Raw genomic sequence first — 19,732 nt, forward strand, 5'->3', positions numbered from 1 at the left:
TAGTAAATCCTCCTGTTCATGCGAGTTATCACGTCAGCTTTAAGCTTATGAATACGATTCCACTCTGGGCCAATGATCTCATTTTTTCGCCTAACATTTTCCTCAGAGGGCAAATTCAAAATCAGCATTGAAGTTTACATCCCTACCGTTTTCGGAGGAAATACTGAATTGACATGAGGATTTCATGAATGGTATTTCCATGGTATTAGCCTCCTTTCTGGTTTTTCACTTCTGTCACAAACAATACCAATTGTTTACATAAATCCTCATCACTTAACTTCAAAAGAGTCTGCCCAAAAGCGCGTAAAATCTGCCCTTTCTTTCCTTGTACCATGAGTCAAATATACGAACGGCCCACTGACATTTTTGTCAGTATTTTTATTTTTAGACATATTTTGTAAATCCATACATTCCTCGTTGGTCAGGGGCTTTCCAAAGCGAGAAGAACTAGTGCAGCTGGAAAATTCTTTTTTCAATTTGTTGTGAAGCGTAGAAAAGCTCTTCATCAGAGGAATCATTGCCTACTTTTATTTCAGATTTGTCAGAGTCATATTCAATATCAAAATCGGGCTTTGCATAGTCTGAATCTATCAGTTCTTGAAACTCAGAGTATCGTCTGTTTCATCAAATGAAATCTCAGCATCTTGTGAGAATTTGGTCTGGGTAAGGAATATTTCTCCATCGGTGTCGCTTCGACATACTCACTGAACGTGTAAATCTCAATGTGGTTGTTGCAACTATCATGCACGTGTACGCCGCCTTATAAAGGTCTCCAATAGTCAGCGATATGCGAGAAATGCACGTCAAGCTTTCGGCTTTTTCACACCACTGTAGCTGCTCTATTTTAAGGCGCCAATATCCAACAACTTGGATAACGGAGTCTTGAATTAGGATTTAAAGTAGAATAGACTCCTCAAACACGACAATAGTTGTGCGAAGTCTAGTCCTCGGCTACCGGCCTCGGACTAAACATCGTGCACAACTATTGTCGTGTTTTCGGAGTCTATTCTATACAGAATGCAATTTTGAATGAAATTAATATTATCATAAAAGATTCGAAGGTAAAGTGAGATATGAGAAAATGTTATAACAGCAATATGTAAAAACAAGATTAACTTTGTAATTAATGGTACAGATTAGTTACCATGGTTACAGTAATGTCTTTTGATTATATGAAACAAGATTGGAACTCATTATCTCTGTGTAACAAGCTCGTCACCACTAAACAGATGTAGCCTTGAAAAGGGATGTGAATTGTACTATAGAAAATATGGTACATATAATGTTTTATCGATCTGACAGATTGGATAATGGCATCACATGACCTCCATTGCAGTGAATAATATACATGTACCTGAACGTGCTGAAGTGCCAGTGTAAGAAGAAATATTTTTAAAAAATTGTGATTATTGTTTGTTTTTTAAAAACAACAACAGAATGTCCAAGATATTTTTATGGATTAAACTTCTTTTTTAATTTCTCTCATAACGTTTCGAGACCATTCCAGGTCCCTTCATCAGGTGAACTCATCAGTTCACCTGATGAAGGGACCTGGAATGGTCTCGAAACGTTGTGAGAGAAATTAAAAAAGAAGTTTAATCCATAAAAATATCTTGGACATCAATGTACAACTTCTAAATGCCAGAATGGACCCAAGAAGTGTGCCTTGTATCATGGATGTATTGTGTGGACCTTGTGTGTATTATGTATGTATCATATAGTTGCTGTGACAACATGACCACTGTCTATTTCCGCATGACGTAGCTGTACTATAGGGTTATGTCCTTCACAATGTGTCTTCCTTCTACCTTCAGCGGTATGTATCATATAGTTGCTGTGACAACATGACCACTGTCTATTTCCGAAGTACGTAGCTGTACTATAGGGTTATGTCCTTCACAATGTGTCTTCCTTCTACCTTCAGCTGTATGTATCATATAGTTACCATGACAACATGACCACTGTCTATTTCCGCATTACGTAGCTGTACTATAGGGTTATGTCCTTCACAATGTGTCTTCCTTCTACCTTCAGCTGTATGTATCATATAGTTACCATGACAACATAACCACTGTCTATTTCCGCGCGCCGTGACGTAGCTGTACTATAGGGTTATGTCCTTCACAATGTGTCTTCCTTCTACCTTCAGCTGGGGGGCGGTGGGGTAGCCTAGCGGTTAAAGCGTTGGCTCGTCACGCCAAAGACCCGGGTTCGAATCCCGACATGGGTACAATGTGTGAAGTCCATTTCTGGTGTCCCCCGCCGTGATGTTGCTGGAATATTGCGAAAAGTGGCGTAAAACCAAACTTAGTCAGTCAGCTACCTTCAGCTGTATGTATCATATAGTTACCATGACAACATAACCACTGTCTATTTCTGCATTACGTAACTGTACTATAGAGTTATGTCCTTCACAATGTCTCTTCCTTCTACCTTCAGCTGTATGGAAGATACACAAGGGAACTTGGTTCTTTTGCCAAATTCACAGCAAAGAGGTTGAGGAAAGAAGCTAAGTTACAAAGAGAGGAAGAAAAACCACCCTCAGGAATATGGATTTACTTGAGTAAGATACACTGTTGTTAGCAGTTGAATGTATGATATACACTGTTGTTAACAGTTGAATGTATGATATACACTGTTGTTAACAGTTGAATGTAAGATATACACTTGTTAACAGTTGAATGTAAGATATACACTGTTGTTAACAGTTGAATGTAAGATATACACTGTTGTTAACAGTTGAATGTAAGATATACACTGTTGTTAACAGTTGAATGTATGATATACACTGTTGTTTACAGTTGAATGTAAGATATACACTGTTGTTAACTGTTGAATGTAAGATATACACTGTTGTTAACAGTTGAATGTAAGATATACACTGTTGTTAACAGTTGAATGTATGATATACACTGTTGTTTACAGTTGAATGTAAGATATACACTGTTGTTAACTGTTGAATGTATGATATACACTGTTGTTAACAGTTGAATGTATGATATACACTGTTGTTAACAGTTGAATGTAAGATATACACTGTTGTTAACAGTTGAATGTATGATATACACTGTTGTTAACAGTTGAATGTAAGATATACACTTGTTAACAGTTGAATGTAAGATATACACTGTTGTTAACAGTTGAATGTAAGATATACACTGTTGTTAACAGTTGAATGTAAGATATACACTATTGTTAACAGTTGAATGTAAGATATACACTGTTGTTTACAGTTGAATGTAAGATATACACTGTTGTTAACTGTTGAATGTAAGATATACACTGTTGTTAACAGTTGAATGTAAGACATACACTGTTGTTAACAGTTGAATGTAAGACATACACTGTTGTTAACAGTTGAATGTAAGACATACACTGTTGTTAACAGTTGAATGTAAGATATACACTGTTGTTAACAGTTGAATGTAAGACATACACTGTTGTTAACAGTTGAATGTAAGATATACACTGTTGTTAACAGTTGAATGTAAGATATACACTGTTGTTAACAGTTGAATGTAAGATATACACTGTTGTTAACAGTTGAATGTAAGATATACACTGTTGTTAACAGTTGAATGTAAGATATACACTGTTGTTAACAGTTGAATGTAAGATATACACTGTTGTTAACAGTTGAATGTAAGATATACACTGTTGTTAACAGTTGAATGTAAGATATACACTGTTGTTAACAGTTGAATGTAAGACATACACACTGTTGTTAACAGTTGAATGTAAGATATACACTGTTGTTAACAGTTGAATGTAAGATATACACTGTTGTTAACAGTTGAATGTAAGACATACACTGTTGTTAACAGTTGAATGTAAGATATACACTGTTGTTAACAGTTGAATGTAAGATATACACTGTTGTTAACAGTTGAATGTAAGACATACACTGTTGTTAACAGTTGAATGTAAGATATACACTGTTGTTAACAGTTGAATGTAAGAAATACAATGATAACAGTTGAATGTTAGATATACTACATTGTTAGCAAGTTGATGTAGTGATACTAGACAAATGTTATGGATAATAACTTTTTTCTTTTTTTTTCTCCCGACGTTTCTGGGCTAGTTCTTGCCCCTTCTTGCCCTTCTGCATCCACCTGAAGAAGGGGCAAGAACTAGCAATGTTGAAAGTTGATTCGGGAGAATGCAAAAAAAAGAAGTTGAATGTAAGATATGCAACATATTAACAGTTGATTGTAAGATATGCAACTTATTAACAGTTGAATGTAAGATATGCAACATATTAACAGTTGATTGTAAGATATGCAACATATTAACAGTTGAATGTAAGATATGCAACATATTAACAGTTGAATGTAAGATATGCAACATATTAACAGTTGATTGTAAGATATGCAACTTATTAACAGTTGAATGTAAGATATGCAACATATTAACAGTTGATTGTAAGATATGCAACATATTAACAGTTGAATGTAAGATATGCAACATATTAACAGTTGATTGTAAGATATGCAACATATTAACAGTTGAATGTAAGATATGCAACATATTAACAGTTGAATGTAAGATATGCAACATATTAACAGTTGATTACAGATATAAGAAACATATTAACAGTTATTGTAAGATAACACATATTAACAGTTGATTGTAAGATATGCAACATATTAACAGTTGATTGTAAGATATGCAACATATTAACAGTTGATTGTAAGATATGCAACATATTAACAGTTGAATGTAAGATATGCAACATATTAACAGTTGATTGTAAGATATGCAACATATTAACAGTTGATTGTAAGATATGCAACATATTAACAGTTGATTGTAAGATATGCAACATATTAACAGTTGAATGTAAGATATGCAACATATTAACAGTTGAATGTAAGATATGCAACATATTAACAGTTGATTGTAAGATATGCAACATATTAACAGTTGAATGTAAGATATGCAACATATTAACAGTTGATTGTAAGAAATGCAACATATTAACAGTTGAATGTAAGATATGCAACATATTAACAGTTGATTGTAAGATATGCAACATTGAAGATATACAGGGTTTTAAGATGTTTAAGATATCCAATTCACCCTGTTGTCTCTGAGTACCATGGCATGTACTCTCTAACTGTGGAATCATGGAGAGAATATTCCTGATTCTGTATGCTGCCTTCTGTTCACCTTTCAGGACGATGTTCAGTTGTGAAAGACTTCATATTCAGGAAGATAGGCGAGGACTGGCTGTTCCTGGCCCTACTGGGTGTTCTCATGGCGTTCCTGAGTTTTTCCATGGATTACGTCATAGAGAAGTGCCAAGAAGGTATGTATGACAACAGTTTGACTTATGTAAATACAATAATGTTTGATATATGTTCAATGCTTCACGAGAATACAAACAATGGATGCTAGTTATATTCGGGGACAGAGATAATGACTGTCTTAGTCTGTTTTTGAAGTACTGTAAACATACTTATTTTCGCGTGGTGCAATTTTCGCGGAATTGACAATTTAGACTACATCGCGCGGTCAATTATTCGCGCAATCAGTAATTGCCGGAACTACCAGCTGTCTCTTTGGCCGCCACTAATAGCAGTGAAAACAAACAGAGTGGCTTAACCTGTCAGGCGGCGTTTATTGCTTACTCACAGGAAATCCCTATCTGTGCGATATACTAGTACACAGTAACCCGTTTACTCCCGGAAGAGATGAAAAACACATCAGTCTTATGTTCCGAATTCTGACGATCTGGCGAATTAACTTATACTGTATATGAAGCTTTTTGTGATTTCAAACAAGCCGGGTTGTTGTGAATGAGATGATTGAGTGTTAAGTGACTATTCGCTTCATGATGATACGTTTGTATCTAAATGAATAAATAAAATACTGCTGTATTATTTCTTTCGAGTCGTTTCATGGTAATCTGTTTTGTATCAAACCATCTGTCATGTGACCAATTTCCATGGCGGCCACAACACACATTGCTGTTTTCGCTAATTCGGCGATGGGATTTGGCTCATTATTTAATTATGTTTTGGGAAATCCATTACAGCGACAGTTAAGTATGATTGTTTATGCTACTATCAGTCGTCATTTTAAGATTCCCGTAGATTTCTGTCTTCAAACTTGATGTGTTATGGTTTATTCGCGGTGCATAAATTTTCGCGCTAAAATGTTTTGCGCGAAAATAAAACCTGCGCGAAATATACTACGTTTACAGTATGTAAAGTATGATGGTTTTAATACGAAGATCACATCCCTGGCTGGTCAGGCAGTTGTGACTCGTGGGGTCATATTGAAGTATATGTCAAATCTCATTAGAGGTGACGAACAGGATCTGGTGGTCAGACTCACTTGGTTTGATGCATCTCATCTTAGTTGCGTACATCGATGCTGATGATGTCAGTCACTGGATTGTCTTGTTCAGACTGGGTTATTTACAAGAGTGCCATCTTAACTTTTTCCATTCGAAGGACGAGATATCGCGTCTGAGGGGTCACAACCCTTCAATACGAGACTATTTTTAGCAACATGACACTTACATACGAGGGACGTGATATCACGTCTCCATGGTTACAACGGTTGACATGGACCATTCATGACTAACATAACATTAAAATCCATATGAACTGAAATGTTTTCCAAACATGTTTATTCACTTTCATTAAACTATTTCAGACAAAAAGAGTAAAAAGTAGGTTGTCTTTAGCACAGAAACATTGGAAATGCAGGGTTTTTTTTGTAATTGTGACAATTTCTTTCAATACAGTGACTACACTACGGTGGAAGAACAACCACAATTTAGTAGATTTATGTCATCACTTAGATGAAACGAGTGTTACCTGTGGTAACAACTATAAGAGCAGTCAACGGTCAAAGAACGGTCAAAGAACATTGCTCTCACAATCAAAGAACATCGTAACAGCTCACAATCACAAATGGCAGATAGAGCTTGGCTTGCAGTCTGAGCTGATCTCAACAACCAGCCATTTAACACTGTATGGTGACTGAATGTCAAGGTCATATGGTTTTGACCAAGGGAGATAATCAAAAAATCCTAAAAATTACACTGTCACAAAGTACACGAATTGCATTCGAAGGGCGAGGATACACGACTAGAAAACAGTGAAATATGTTTACTATGAGTAGATGAGTTATCACGTCCCTTGTATGGAAACATTGTAAAGCATCGGACGTAATATCTCGTCCATCGAATTCAGAGGCTACAGCTGGAAAACTCTGGTCGTATGCAAGGGTTGTAGATGACTGGACATAATATCACGTCCTTAGGATATATGTGCAGCTGTGAAAATATTTTTGCGTATGGGAAGAGTTATAGGGGGAATATTGGTGAGCCAGACTAAACAAAGAAGTATGAGATCTTTCTCTATAACTCTAGGTTGAGTAGACAGAAAGAAACATTTCCTTAATGATGTTGTAGATCACCAAACTTTTGCAACAATGTGTTTTGGACAATTTCACGCCAGTAAAATAAGCTTCATTGGTTGGCAGCTGTTACTACCTGCTACTACTGACTAATTGACCTTTGTTTCAGTGATATCCTTAATGGAAACATAGAACACGGAATTAACAGCTAAGGTTTTTTACAAACTTGACAATGAGATGTGGCACTGTCGTAAAGAGACGTCAGATGTTTGTGACTGTTCAGTTTGCTCCCATGAGCCTCCCATGACGTTTAGAGCCTCCTATGATGTTTAGAGCCTTCCATGATGATTAGAGCTTCCTATGATGTTTAGAGCCTCCCATGGTGTTTAGAGCCTCCCATGATGTTTAGAGCCTCCCATGATGTTTAGAGCCTCCCATGATGTTTAGAGCCTTCCATGATGTTTAGAGCCTTCCATGATGTTTAGAGCCTCCCATGATGTTTAGAGCCTCCCATGATGTTTAGAGCCTCCCATGATGATTAGAGCCTCCCATGATGTTTAGAGCCTCCCATGATGTTTAGAGCCTTCCATGATGTTTAGAGCCTTCCATTAGAGCCTCCCATGATGTTTAGAGCCTCCCATGATGTTTAGAGCCTCCCATGATGTTTAGAGCCTCCCATGATGTTTAGAGCCTCCCATGATGTTTAGAGCCTCCCATGATGATTTAGGGCCTCCCCATGGTGTTTAGGGCCTCCCATGATGTTTAGAGCCTCCCATGGTGTTTAGGGCCTCCCATGATGTTTAGAGCCTCCCATGATGTTTAGAGCCTCCCATGATGTTTAGAGCCTCCCATGATGTTTAGAGCCTCCCATGATGTTTAGAGCCTCCCATGATGTTTAGAGCCTCCCATGTTAGAGCCTCCCATGATGTTTAGAGCCCCCATGATGTGTTTAGGGCCTCCCATGATGTTTAGAGCCCCCCATGATGTTTAGGGCCTCCCATGATGTTTAGAGCCTCCCATGAGCCTCCCATGATGTTTAGAAGCGTCCCATGATGTTTAGGGCCTCCCATGATGTTTAGAGCCTCCCATGATGTTTAGAGCCTCCCCATGTTTAGAGCCTCCCATGATGTTTAGGAGCCTCCCATGATGTTTAGAGCCTCCCATGATGTTTAGAGCCTCCCATGATGTTTAGAGCCTCCCATGATGTTTAGAGCCTCCCATGATGGCCTCCCATGATGTTTAGAGCCTCCCATGATGTTTAGAGCCTCCCATGATGTTTAGAGCCTCCCATGATGTTTAGAGCCTCCCATGATGTTTAGAGCCTCCCATGATGTTTAGGGCCTCCCATGATGTTTAGAGCCTCCCATGATGTTTAGAGCCTCCCATGATGTTTAGAGCCTCCCATGATGTTTAGAGCCTCCCATGATGTTTAGAGCCTCCCATGATGTTTAGAGCCTCCCATGATGTTTAGAGCCTCCCATGATGTTTAGGGCCTCCCATGATGTTTAGAGCCTCCCATGATGTTTAGAGCCTCATGATGTTTAGAGCCCCCATGATGTTTAGAGCCTCCATGATGTTTAGAGCCTCCCATGATGTTTAGAGCCTTAGAGCCTCCCCCGTGATGTTTAGAGCCTCCCATGATGATTAGAGCCTCCCATTAGAGCCTCCCATGATCTTTAGAGCCTCCCATGATCTTTAGAGCCTCCCATGATCTTTAGAGCCTCCCATGATCTTTAGAGCCTCCCATGATCTTTAGAGCCTCCCATGATCTTTAGAGCCTCCCATGATCTTTAGAGCCTCCCATGATCTTTAGAGCCTCCCATGATCTTTAGAGCCTCCCATGATCTTTAGAGCCTCCCATGATCTTTAGAGCCTCCCATGATCTTTAGAGCCTCCCATGATCTTTAGAGCCTCCCATGATCTTTAGAGCCTCCCATGATCTTTAGAGCCTCCCATGATCTTTAGAGTCTCCCATGATCGTTTGAGCCTCCCATTAGAGCCTTCCATGATGTTTAGAGCCTTCCATGATGTTTAGAGCCCTCCATGATGTTTAGAGCCTTCCATGATGTTTAGAGCCCTCCATGATGTTTAGAGCCCTCCATGATGTTTAGAGCCTGCTGTGATGTTTAGAGCCCTCCATGATGTTTAGAGCCTTCCATGATGTTTAGAGCCTCCCGTGATGTTTGTCCTGTGTATGTTTCAGCCAAGTTCTGGCTCTACAAGGAGCTGGAGTTCTCCATCGCACTGCAATACTTCGCATGGATCTCCTACTCTGTGCTTTTTATTTTATTTGCCACGGGCTTCACACACCTCGTCTCACCTCAAGCTGTGGGTAAGGAAATAATTTGTTATCTATATTCAACATACTACTGTAAATGGAGATTGCAAGGCAGAGAAATGCTTCACTAAGGTGTTTAAGTGCCTTATGTGTGAACACCTGGTGTTATCTAACCCATATCTTACTTCCTAACTTGTTGGTGTCTGCTTCTTGTAGCTCTTTACGTAGGGATGATACCTAGGACAACAAGCTCTACAGTTTAAGTCTGTCAGATCACATCCACTCTAAGAGTTATGCCTGCGGTGCGGTAGCCAAGTGGTTAAAGCATTCACTCTTCATGCCGAAGACCCGGGTTCGATTCCCCACATGGGTACAATGTGTGAAGCCCATTTTTGGTGTCCCCATAGAGATATTGCTGGAATATTGCTAAAAGCGGCATAGAACCATACTCACTTACTCACTCACTCTAAGAGTTATGTTTGCTGCCAATGTGAACACAGCTATTTAATTACTTATACCTGGCTCTGTTTGAAGGTTGTGTCTAACTGTTTCTACACATCTTTACATACTAGGATGCCAGTGATGTCTTGTATTTAGTGTTCTGTGAAATTATGCATTTTTTGTGGATTCCTCATTTCTTGTAAAAGGACCATCAGTTTTGTATCTGAAATGCATTGATTTGTTTCTGTGCGAAATGCCTTGTTCAGTGTTGTCTGAAATGCTTTGTTTTGTGTGAATGGCTTGTTCTGAGTGAAAAGTGTTATTTTCATATGTGAAATGCATTGTTTTGTTTTTGTGTGAAATTCCTTGTTCTGTGTGAAATGACTTTTTTGTGGGTTTTTTTTATGCCTTGTTTTGAGAAATGCCTTGCTGTGTGTAGTCTGAAATGCTTGTTTTGAGAAATGCCTTGCTGGGTGTAGTCTGAAATGCTTGTTTTGAGAAATGCCTTGTTGTGTTGTCTGAAATGCTTGTTTTGAGAAATGCCTTGCTGCATGTAGTCTGAAATGCTTGTTTTGTGTGAATGCCTTGTTTTGAGAAATGCCTTGCTGTGTGTAGTCTGAAATGCTTGTTTTGAGAAAAGCCTTGCTGGGTGTAGTCTGAAATGCTTGTTTTGTGTGAATGCTTTGTTTTAAGAAATGCCTTGCTGCGTGTAGTCTGAAATGCTTGTTTTGAGAAAAGCCTTGCTGGGTGTAGTCTGAAATGCTTGTTTTGTGTGAATGCTTTGTTTTAAGAAATGCCTTGCTGCGTGTAGTCTGAAATGCTTGTTTTGAGAAAAGCCTTGCTGCATGTAGTCTGAAATGCTTGTTTTGTGTGAATGCTTTGTTTTCAGAAATGCCTTGCTGTGTGTAGTCTGAAATGCTTGTTTTGAGAAAAGCCTTGCTGGGTGTAGTCTGAAATGCTTGTTTTGTGTGAATGCTTTGTTTTAAGAAATGCCTTGCTGCGTGTAGTCTGAAATGCTTGTTTTGTGTGAATGCCTTGTTTTGAGAAATGCCTTGCTGTGTGTAGTCTGAAATGCTTGTTTTGTGTGAATGCCTTGTTTTGAGAAATGCCTTGCTGTGTGTAGTCTGAAATGCTTGTTTTGAGAAATGCCTTGCTGTGTGTAGTCTGAAATGCTTGTTCTGTGTTCTGTGAAATGTCTTGTTCCATGTTGTTTTGTCTTGATTTTCTATTGGTTTTAAAACCTTATTTTCTGGCTGTAGGGTCTGGTATTCCCGAGATGAAGACTATATTGAGAGGAGTGGTACTTAAAGAATACCTCACATTTCGAACATTGATTGCCAAAGTTATAGGCCTGTGTTCATCACTGGGCAGCACTCTGCCACTGGGGAAGGAGGTGAGTATATTGGAGACAGTGAGATGATGATCTGTAGGTTAAACTAAGGCCAAGACTAAGTCAGTGATGCTGTATTGAGCACCCTGGGTACTCAGGGGTATGATAACTAATCACGATAATTTGATCGAATACTCCAACGCAATCATAGCCATATGTCGGCTGTCATTATACAGTTTAATCTTGTCATCAGATGCCCTTTTTACTGCGAACTGTGTCTGAACTAGTTTTGAGGTAAACCCTGTTCTCATGCGTAATCCAAATGCCCACACCCCAGGCAGAAAATAGTTCTTTCCTGTGTTTGTGGAAATAAATATGACAAATGGTTTTATCAGTTCAGTACAAATTTGGATATGTTATCACACCGTAACTTTGAGATCGTCTTCAAAACAAAGATAGTGATAGGATGATGGCAGTTGCTATGAAGATTGAATGTTAACGAAGGTACCGGTAGGTAGTTAGCTGACATATTGAGGGACATGGGTTCTACCTATCCCGGGGCCGTGGGGTAGCCCAGTGGTTAAAGCGTTGGCTCGTCATGCCGAAGACCCGGGTTTGAATCCCCACATGGGTACAATTTGTGAAGCCCATTTCTGGTGTCCCCGCCGTGATGTTGCTGGAATATTGCTAAAAGCGGCGTAAAACCAAAATTCAGTCAGTCAGTCAGTCTACCTCTCCCTACCTCTGATCAGGTCTTCTTCAGAAGCAGTGGCACGATAATGGAGACCGTTTTCATCAGCTCTCATCCACTTACGAGCTTTCCTCTCAGCCATTGCCAGCATGGCTTGATTGTCTGTCCACTATCCATAATAAATTATATTTATATATGCGTAATATGTTATATTTCCTCCTTTATGCGTGGGAGCTGTGGGATAGCCTAGTGTTTAAAGTGTTCACTCATCACACCGAAGGCCCAGGTTCAATACCCCACATGGGTAAAAAGTGTAAAGCCCATTCTTGGTGTCCCCTGCTGTGTTGCTGGAATATTGCTAAAAGCGGCGTAAAACCGCACTCACTCACTCACTCACTCACTCACTCACTCACTCACTCACTCACTCACTCACTCACTCACTCACTCACTCACTCACTCACTCACTCACTCACTCACTCACTCACTCACTCACTCACTCACTCACTCACTCACTCACTCACTCATTTATGAATGCACAAGAACGCAATAACTTTCAGATCCCTACCAAGAATATATTGCCAAAAATCAACATTTGACCTGATCAGGTAAACATAGTTCTCTATCCCTGCTCTGATCAGAACTTAATGTTGTTATCCTGACAGGCTACCGTCTCCCATATGATCTGAAATATTACATCACTGCTGCTTCACAGAACAGAAAGCACAGAACACGACTCCAAGGCTGGATAGTTCAAGACCACTGTATGAGATCACATTCCACCAAGTTGTCAACACTGTATGAGATCACATTCCACCAAGTTGTCAACACTGTATGAGATCACATTCCACCAAGTTGTCAACACTGTATGAGATCACATTCCACCAAGTTCTCAACACTGTATGAGATCACATTCCACCAAGTTCTCAACACTGTATGAGATCACATTCCACCAAGTTTCAACACTGTATGAGATCAACACTGTATGAGATCACATTCCACCAAGTTGTCAACACTGTATCACATTCCACCAAGTTGTCAACACTGATCACATTCCACCAAGTTGTCAACACTGTATGAGACATTCCACCAAGTTCTCAACACTGTATGAGATCACATTCCACCAAGTTGTCAACACTGTATGAGATCACATTCCACCAAGTTCTCAACACTGTATGAGATCACATTCCATCAAGTTCTCAACACTGTATGAGATCACATTCCATCAAGTTCTCAACACTGTATGAGATCACATTCCACCAAGTTCTCAACACTGTATGAGATCACATTCCACCAAGTTATCAACACTGTATGAGATCACATTCCACCAAGTTCTCAACACTATGAGATCACATTCAACCAAGTTGTCAACACTGTATGAGATCACATTCCACCATGTTGTCAACACTGTATGAGATCACATTCCACCAAGTTCTCAACACTGTATGAGATCACATTCCACCAAGTTCTCAACACTGTATGAGATCACATTCCACCAAGTTCTCAACACTGTATGAGATCACATTCCACCAAGTTCTCAACACTGTATGAGATCACATTCCATCAAGTTCTCAACACTGTATGAGATCACATTCCATCAAGTTCTCAACACTGTATGAGATCACATTCCACCAAGTTCTCAACACTGTATGAGATCACATTCCACCAAGTTCTCAACACTATGAGATCACATTCAACCAAGTTCTCAACACTGACATTGGATAGATTCAAAACATGAAATCTAGAGTGTAGCATCAAGTCTGGCTACATGGAACTTGGACTCCATGTAAACTCTCTGTATAGAAGCCAACAGATAGTTATTAGTACAAGATGATAACTGTCTTTCTCTTTTCAGGGTCCCTTTGTCCATATAGCCAGTATTGTGGCCACTCTACTCAGTAAAATGATTCTCTCCTTCAGAGGGATATTTGAGGTACGTGGAACTTGTATATAGACAGGGGTGGAAATAACCCATTGCCCGACGTCTGAGTCCAGTGTTTTTTTCTGTCGGGCAAGCAAATTTGTATATCACACTGTACCGGTGTCCAGTTGACTTTCCAATGTTAATTATGTTGTTTATTTAAAAAATCAGCAGGAAAACGGTCGGTATAGTGGAAAAGTTATCAGGGCAAGTGACATTTCATGTGCCACTGTACCGGAGTACACTATCAATTTTAAAGTTATTTCCACCCCTGATAGATCAAACAATGATATATCAGCAAATATGGATTGTGTTAGATTGAATTATAAATCTTACTGTGTTTATTAATGAATTATGATATGCAATATTTCATGTTCATAAGAATTCATTTCAAACTTTTAAGATATACAATGATAAATATGCTTTTTGTTTAAAAGATTTTACTTTGGGTTGACATGTCAACTTCTTGCACAAGTTGATGCAGCTATTTTGTCTGGTGTGTTTGACAACTAAGACAAATGGAGGTAAGACGCTCCATGAATTCCCTGTGCTTGCAGTATTCATGTGTGTTCATATTTTCAGAATGAATCTCGGCGGTCGGAGATGTTGGCTGCAGCGTGTGCTGTGGGTGTGGCAGGAACCTTCGCTGCCCCCATCGGAGGTAAGCGTGTCGGGATGAACATGAGTTGAAGTAAAGGAGGAGCTGACACACAATAGAGAGATTTAATCAGCCATTATTAAGTGACAGACAGGCTTTCTCAAAGGCCGAGATATGTGTTAGAATTGATCTTCAGTAACCCATGCTTGTCGCAAGAGGCGACTAACGGGATCGGGTGGTCAGGCTTGCTGACTTGGTTGACACGTGTCATCGGTTCCCAGTTGTGTAGATCAATGCTCATGCTGTTGATCACTGGATTGTCTGGTCCAGACTCGATTATTTCAGACCACCGCCATATAGCTGGAATATTGCTGAGTGTGGCGTAAAACTAAACTCACTCCCTCATAGGCCAAGTTGAAGGTATATTGAATCACTGTTCATAAAATTGCTCTTTCTGTAACAATAAAAACTTCAAGATTCATTTTATGAGAAATTGAGTGCTGAAATGTCTCAGAGTTAAGTTGTTGTTTTTCACAACTTACCAAGCTGATTTACCTGCCTGAAGATCCCAGACAAATACCTGTAACAGTTGTTAGTAAGTTGTTCTCTTAAAGATATTCCTTTGGACCTGAAACTGGATGTATACAGTTTAGATCTGTTTCGACAGGTGTGCTGTTCAGTATTGAAGTAACAGCGACCTATTTCGCCGTGAGGAACTACTGGCGCTGATTCTTCTCGGCCGTCTGTGGAGCCCTCGTGTTCCGGCTGCTAGCTCTGTGGTTCAAAGATGAAGGTGAGGAGGGATCCATCTATCTGGTTACACTAGGCTCCGTGAAACACTTCACCAGAAATCCTCCCTTCCGGACAATAGTCATTGAAGATGAATATTACTATTTAAACCCTGGACATCTCTTTGAGGGGCGGTGGGGTAGCCTAGTGGTTAAAGCATTTGCTTGTCTTACTGAAGACCCGGGTTTGTTTCCACACATGTTGACAGTATGTGAAGCCCATTTCTGGTGTCCCCTGCTGTGATATTGCTGGAATATTGCTAATAGTGGCATAAAACCATACTCACTCACTTACTTTCTTCCATCCTTCTAATTTTGTACATGAAAGTCACTCTGCTACATCTGGCCAGGCTTCTTGTGGTTGATTGTCAAATCTTGATAAGGTCAGGTATCAAATCTGAGTAACAGATCTGACTTTGCTGAGATTTGCGCATGTCAGGATACACCATTTGATACAGTGTCTAGACCTCATTCACCATCATTTCTGCTTTATCCCTCATCAGTGGACAGGAATGGTAAAATCAAAGTACATATTACCCTGAAGTTGTTTTGTTGTCACCCGCCCTAACGCGGAATGGAGGACTATGTATTCAGCAGTGTCTGTCCGTCCGCCGTTTTTTGTTAACGCGATATCTCATGGACTGTTGTACCCAATGTCTTCAAATTGGTGACAGCCTACATTGGGGGATTACGCAGACACCAGTTGATTTTGGTGACCTTGACCTTATCATTAAGGTCACCACGACACTTTGACCACTTTTCAAAGTCTTCTTAACGCCATATCTCATGAACTGTTGTTTCCAATGTCTTCAAATTTGGTGACAGTCTACATTGGGGGATTACCCAGACACCAGTGGATTTTGGTGACCTTGACCATATCCTCAAGGTCACCATGACACTGACCACTTTTCAAACTCTTGATAAAGTGATATCTCATGGACTGTGGTATCCAATATCTTCAAATTTGGTGGCAGCCTACATTGGGGGATTACGCAGACACCAGTTGATTTTGGTGACCTTGACCTTATCTTTAAGGTCACCATGACACTTTGACCACTTTTCAAACTTATTTAAATGCGATATCTCATAAACCATTGCACCTAATGTTTTCAAGTATGTTGACAGCCTACATTGGGTGATTATGCAGACACCATTTCAGGCATCTTGCATGTGACCAAAAAATAAAAAGTAGTAAATATAGATATTCCATTCTTTAGCGGCGGGGGACATTGCCATATCAGTGGCAAACACTTGTTTGATATATAATTATTGGATTATCCTTAAAAGTCATCATAATGTTTTTCTTTTCAGAAACAATTACTGCCGTTTTCAGGACTAGTTTACGTACAGAGTTTCCTTTTGATGCGTTGGAGTTGATTGCTTTTGCTGCAATAGGGTAGGTGGCCATTGTGGTGGACTCATTACAGTTTATTTAGACACGTTGCTTTATGTGGGCAGTCTACAGGACAAGTACAAACATCAGAGGTCACTGCATGGAAAGTCCATGTCTGTGATCATTCAGGGCGGTGGGGTATCCTAGTGGTTAAAGCGTTGGCTCGTCACGCCGAAGATCCGGGGTTCCATTCCCCACATGGATGCAATGTGTGAAGTCCATTTCTGGTGTCCCCCGCCGTGATATTGCTGGAATATTGCTAAAAGTGGTGTAAAACTAAACTCACTCACTCACTCTGATCATTCACACATTACAAACTATGGCAAATTATGGCATGAAATCTCTGTTGCCATGCCAGAATTATGAAACAAACTACCTCTGTGTATAAATCATGTTCAGTTGAAGCCATGTTCAAATCGACCGCCTCCATGGTGTAGTGGTTAGAGCGTCCACCCGGAGAGCGGAAGGTCGCGGGTTCGATCCCCGACCGCGTCATACCAAAAGACGTTAAAATATGGTACTTGTTGGTCCCTGCCTGGCGCTCGGCATTAATGGGTACAACAAGGACTGGTCGGCTTGGAGTCAGTATAATGTGTCTGAGTGGGGTATTCATGCTTCACTGCGGCATGGTACCTCAGTGGGTTAGCACTATAAAACCAGCTTAAGTCTGGGCTAGTACAAGCAGCATGGTACATACACACACATGCATGCGATCGTCATATGAGCGAAATATTCTCAAGCACGACGTAAAATCCAATTTCACCTCACCTCACCATGTTCAAATCTGCTATCACCTCATCTGAAACTGATCATTATAAGTTGTTCACTGGTCTGGAGGGGGACATGGGTTGATTTACCCTCGATGTTTGTTTATGTTCCCTGAGCTTCTTTTAGGGGAACATAAACAAACATCGAGGGTACATCAACCCATGTCCCCCTCCAGACCAGTGAACAACTTATAATGATCAGTTTCAGATGAGGTGATAGCAGATTTGAACATGGTGAGGTGAGGTGAAATTGGATTTTACGTCGTGCTTGAGAATATTTCGCTCATATGACGACGTGCATGCGTGTGTATGTGTATGTGCGGCTGCTTGTACTAGCCCAGACTTAAGCTGGTTTTATAGTGCTAGCCCACTGAGGTACCATGCCGCAGAGGGACCAGTGAACAGTGTATTTATCTTACTGAACACCTCAATGGTAATTCTGAACTGTTCAAAGCACGGGTATCAGATCATAGTACCAGACGATAAGACGACAAGAAAAACAAATTTAGAGTTTATCTCCCTTCCATCGATTTGCATTCGTAAAACATCAGTAATTTCCGTACATCATACGTGATTCAATATAATTCGAGATAAAGAATTGCTACTACGAAGTAGCAAATGAGTTGGGCATTCCCAGCTGGGTACATAGAAAATGTTACTCGCTTGTAAGCGGGGTACATTGAAAATAATGGAAGAGAGCTCAGCCTATCAGAAAACGACATTTATGTGTGAGGCAAGATAATATATCATGAACTGACTGGCACTTTGAGCTTGCACAACATGTATTTTGTGTGTTTGTTGTTTAATGCCACACTCAGCAATATTCCAGCCATGTGGCGGCGGTCTGTAAATAATCGATTCTGGATGAGACAATCCAGTGATCAACAGCATGAGCATCAACTGGGATATGATGACATGTGTCGTTCAAGTCAGCAAGCCTGCCCATGCGATCCCATCAGTTGTCTCTAATGACAAGCGTGGGTTGTTGAAGACCAATTTTTACCCAGATCTTCATGCGTCACAACATGTCTTGATGCTGGCACTCTATAAAGACACATTTGTAGTATCAAAGAACATAAACACATTATGTGTTACTGCTGGTAAGAGCTATGTAGCCTTGTAACATTGTATTGATGTCAGTGTTTGATTTTCACCAGAGCATAGTTCAAACTTGATGATTCTGCAGTTCATATTCTTCTTCTGTATTTCAGAGTTGCCTGTGGATTCGGAGGCGCATTGTTTATTTTAATGCACAGAAAGATAATCTTATTGATGAGAAGACATAAGAGAATATCTTTATTTTTACAGAAAAAGTAAGTGCTTGTCATTCTGCTTCGACATTGCTAGAGGTACTATTTTTCTTTAGGTTTGAACTGTATTCTTATAAAATAATTATGTTTAGTGTAAACTTGAACTGCCTCCCTGTGCCTCATGTGTTGGGTGTCTGTGCATCACATGTTCTGGGACACTTGTGTCTGTGTATCACGTGTTCGGGGACACCTGTGTCTGTGTATCATGTTCGGGACACCTGTGTCCGTGCATCACATGTTCTGGGACACCTGTGTCCTGTGCATCACATGTTCTGGGACACCTGTGTCTGTGCATCACATGTTCTGGGACACCTGTGTCTGTGCATCACATGTTCTGGACACCTGTGTTTGTGAATCATATGTTCTGGGAAACCTGTGTCTGTGTATTCCGTGTTTTGGGACAACTGTCTGTGTATGACATGTTCTGGGACACCTGTGTCCATACATCACATGTTCTGAGACACCTATGTCTGTGCATCATGTTCTAGGACACCTTTGTCTGTGCATCACATGTTCTGGGACACCTGTGTCTGTGAATCATGTTCTGGGACACCTGTCTGTGTATCACATGCTCTGGACACCTGTGTCCATGCATCACATATTCTGGGACACCTGTGTCTGTGCATCACATGTTCTGAGACACCTGTGTCTGTGCATCACATGTTATGGGACACCTGTGTCTCTGTATCATATGTTCTGGGACACCTGTGTCTGTGAATCATGTTCTGTGACACCTGTGTCTGTGCATCAGATGTTCTAGGACACCTGTGTCTGTGCATCACATGTTCTGTGACACCTGGGTCTGTGAAACATATGTTCTGTGACACTTGTGTCTGTGAATCAT

The 19,732-nt window shown here is 40.1% G+C and overlaps 1 protein-coding gene across 1 annotated transcript in view; it reads left to right on the forward strand.

Annotated features, from left to right (window-relative positions):
- Nucleotides 1–19,732, forward strand: part of LOC124280667 (chloride channel protein 2-like) — a 46,964-nt gene that overhangs the window by 10,509 nt on the left and 16,723 nt on the right. The window contains 9 exon segments of the mRNA XM_046716658.1: nucleotides 2,440–2,563; nucleotides 5,180–5,311; nucleotides 9,578–9,706; nucleotides 11,353–11,486; nucleotides 13,967–14,044; nucleotides 14,615–14,693; nucleotides 15,298–15,423; nucleotides 16,730–16,814; nucleotides 18,790–18,891. Of these exon segments, the coding sequence (XP_046572614.1) occupies nucleotides 2,440–2,563; nucleotides 5,180–5,311; nucleotides 9,578–9,706; nucleotides 11,353–11,486; nucleotides 13,967–14,044; nucleotides 14,615–14,693; nucleotides 15,298–15,423; nucleotides 16,730–16,814; nucleotides 18,790–18,891 (989 nt within the window).

This window comes from Haliotis rubra, unplaced genomic scaffold, assembly GCF_003918875.1.
Source record: "Haliotis rubra isolate DU_JTF1 unplaced genomic scaffold, ASM391887v1 Scf271, whole genome shotgun sequence".
Classification (NCBI taxonomy): Eukaryota; Metazoa; Mollusca; class Gastropoda; order Lepetellida; family Haliotidae; genus Haliotis; species Haliotis rubra.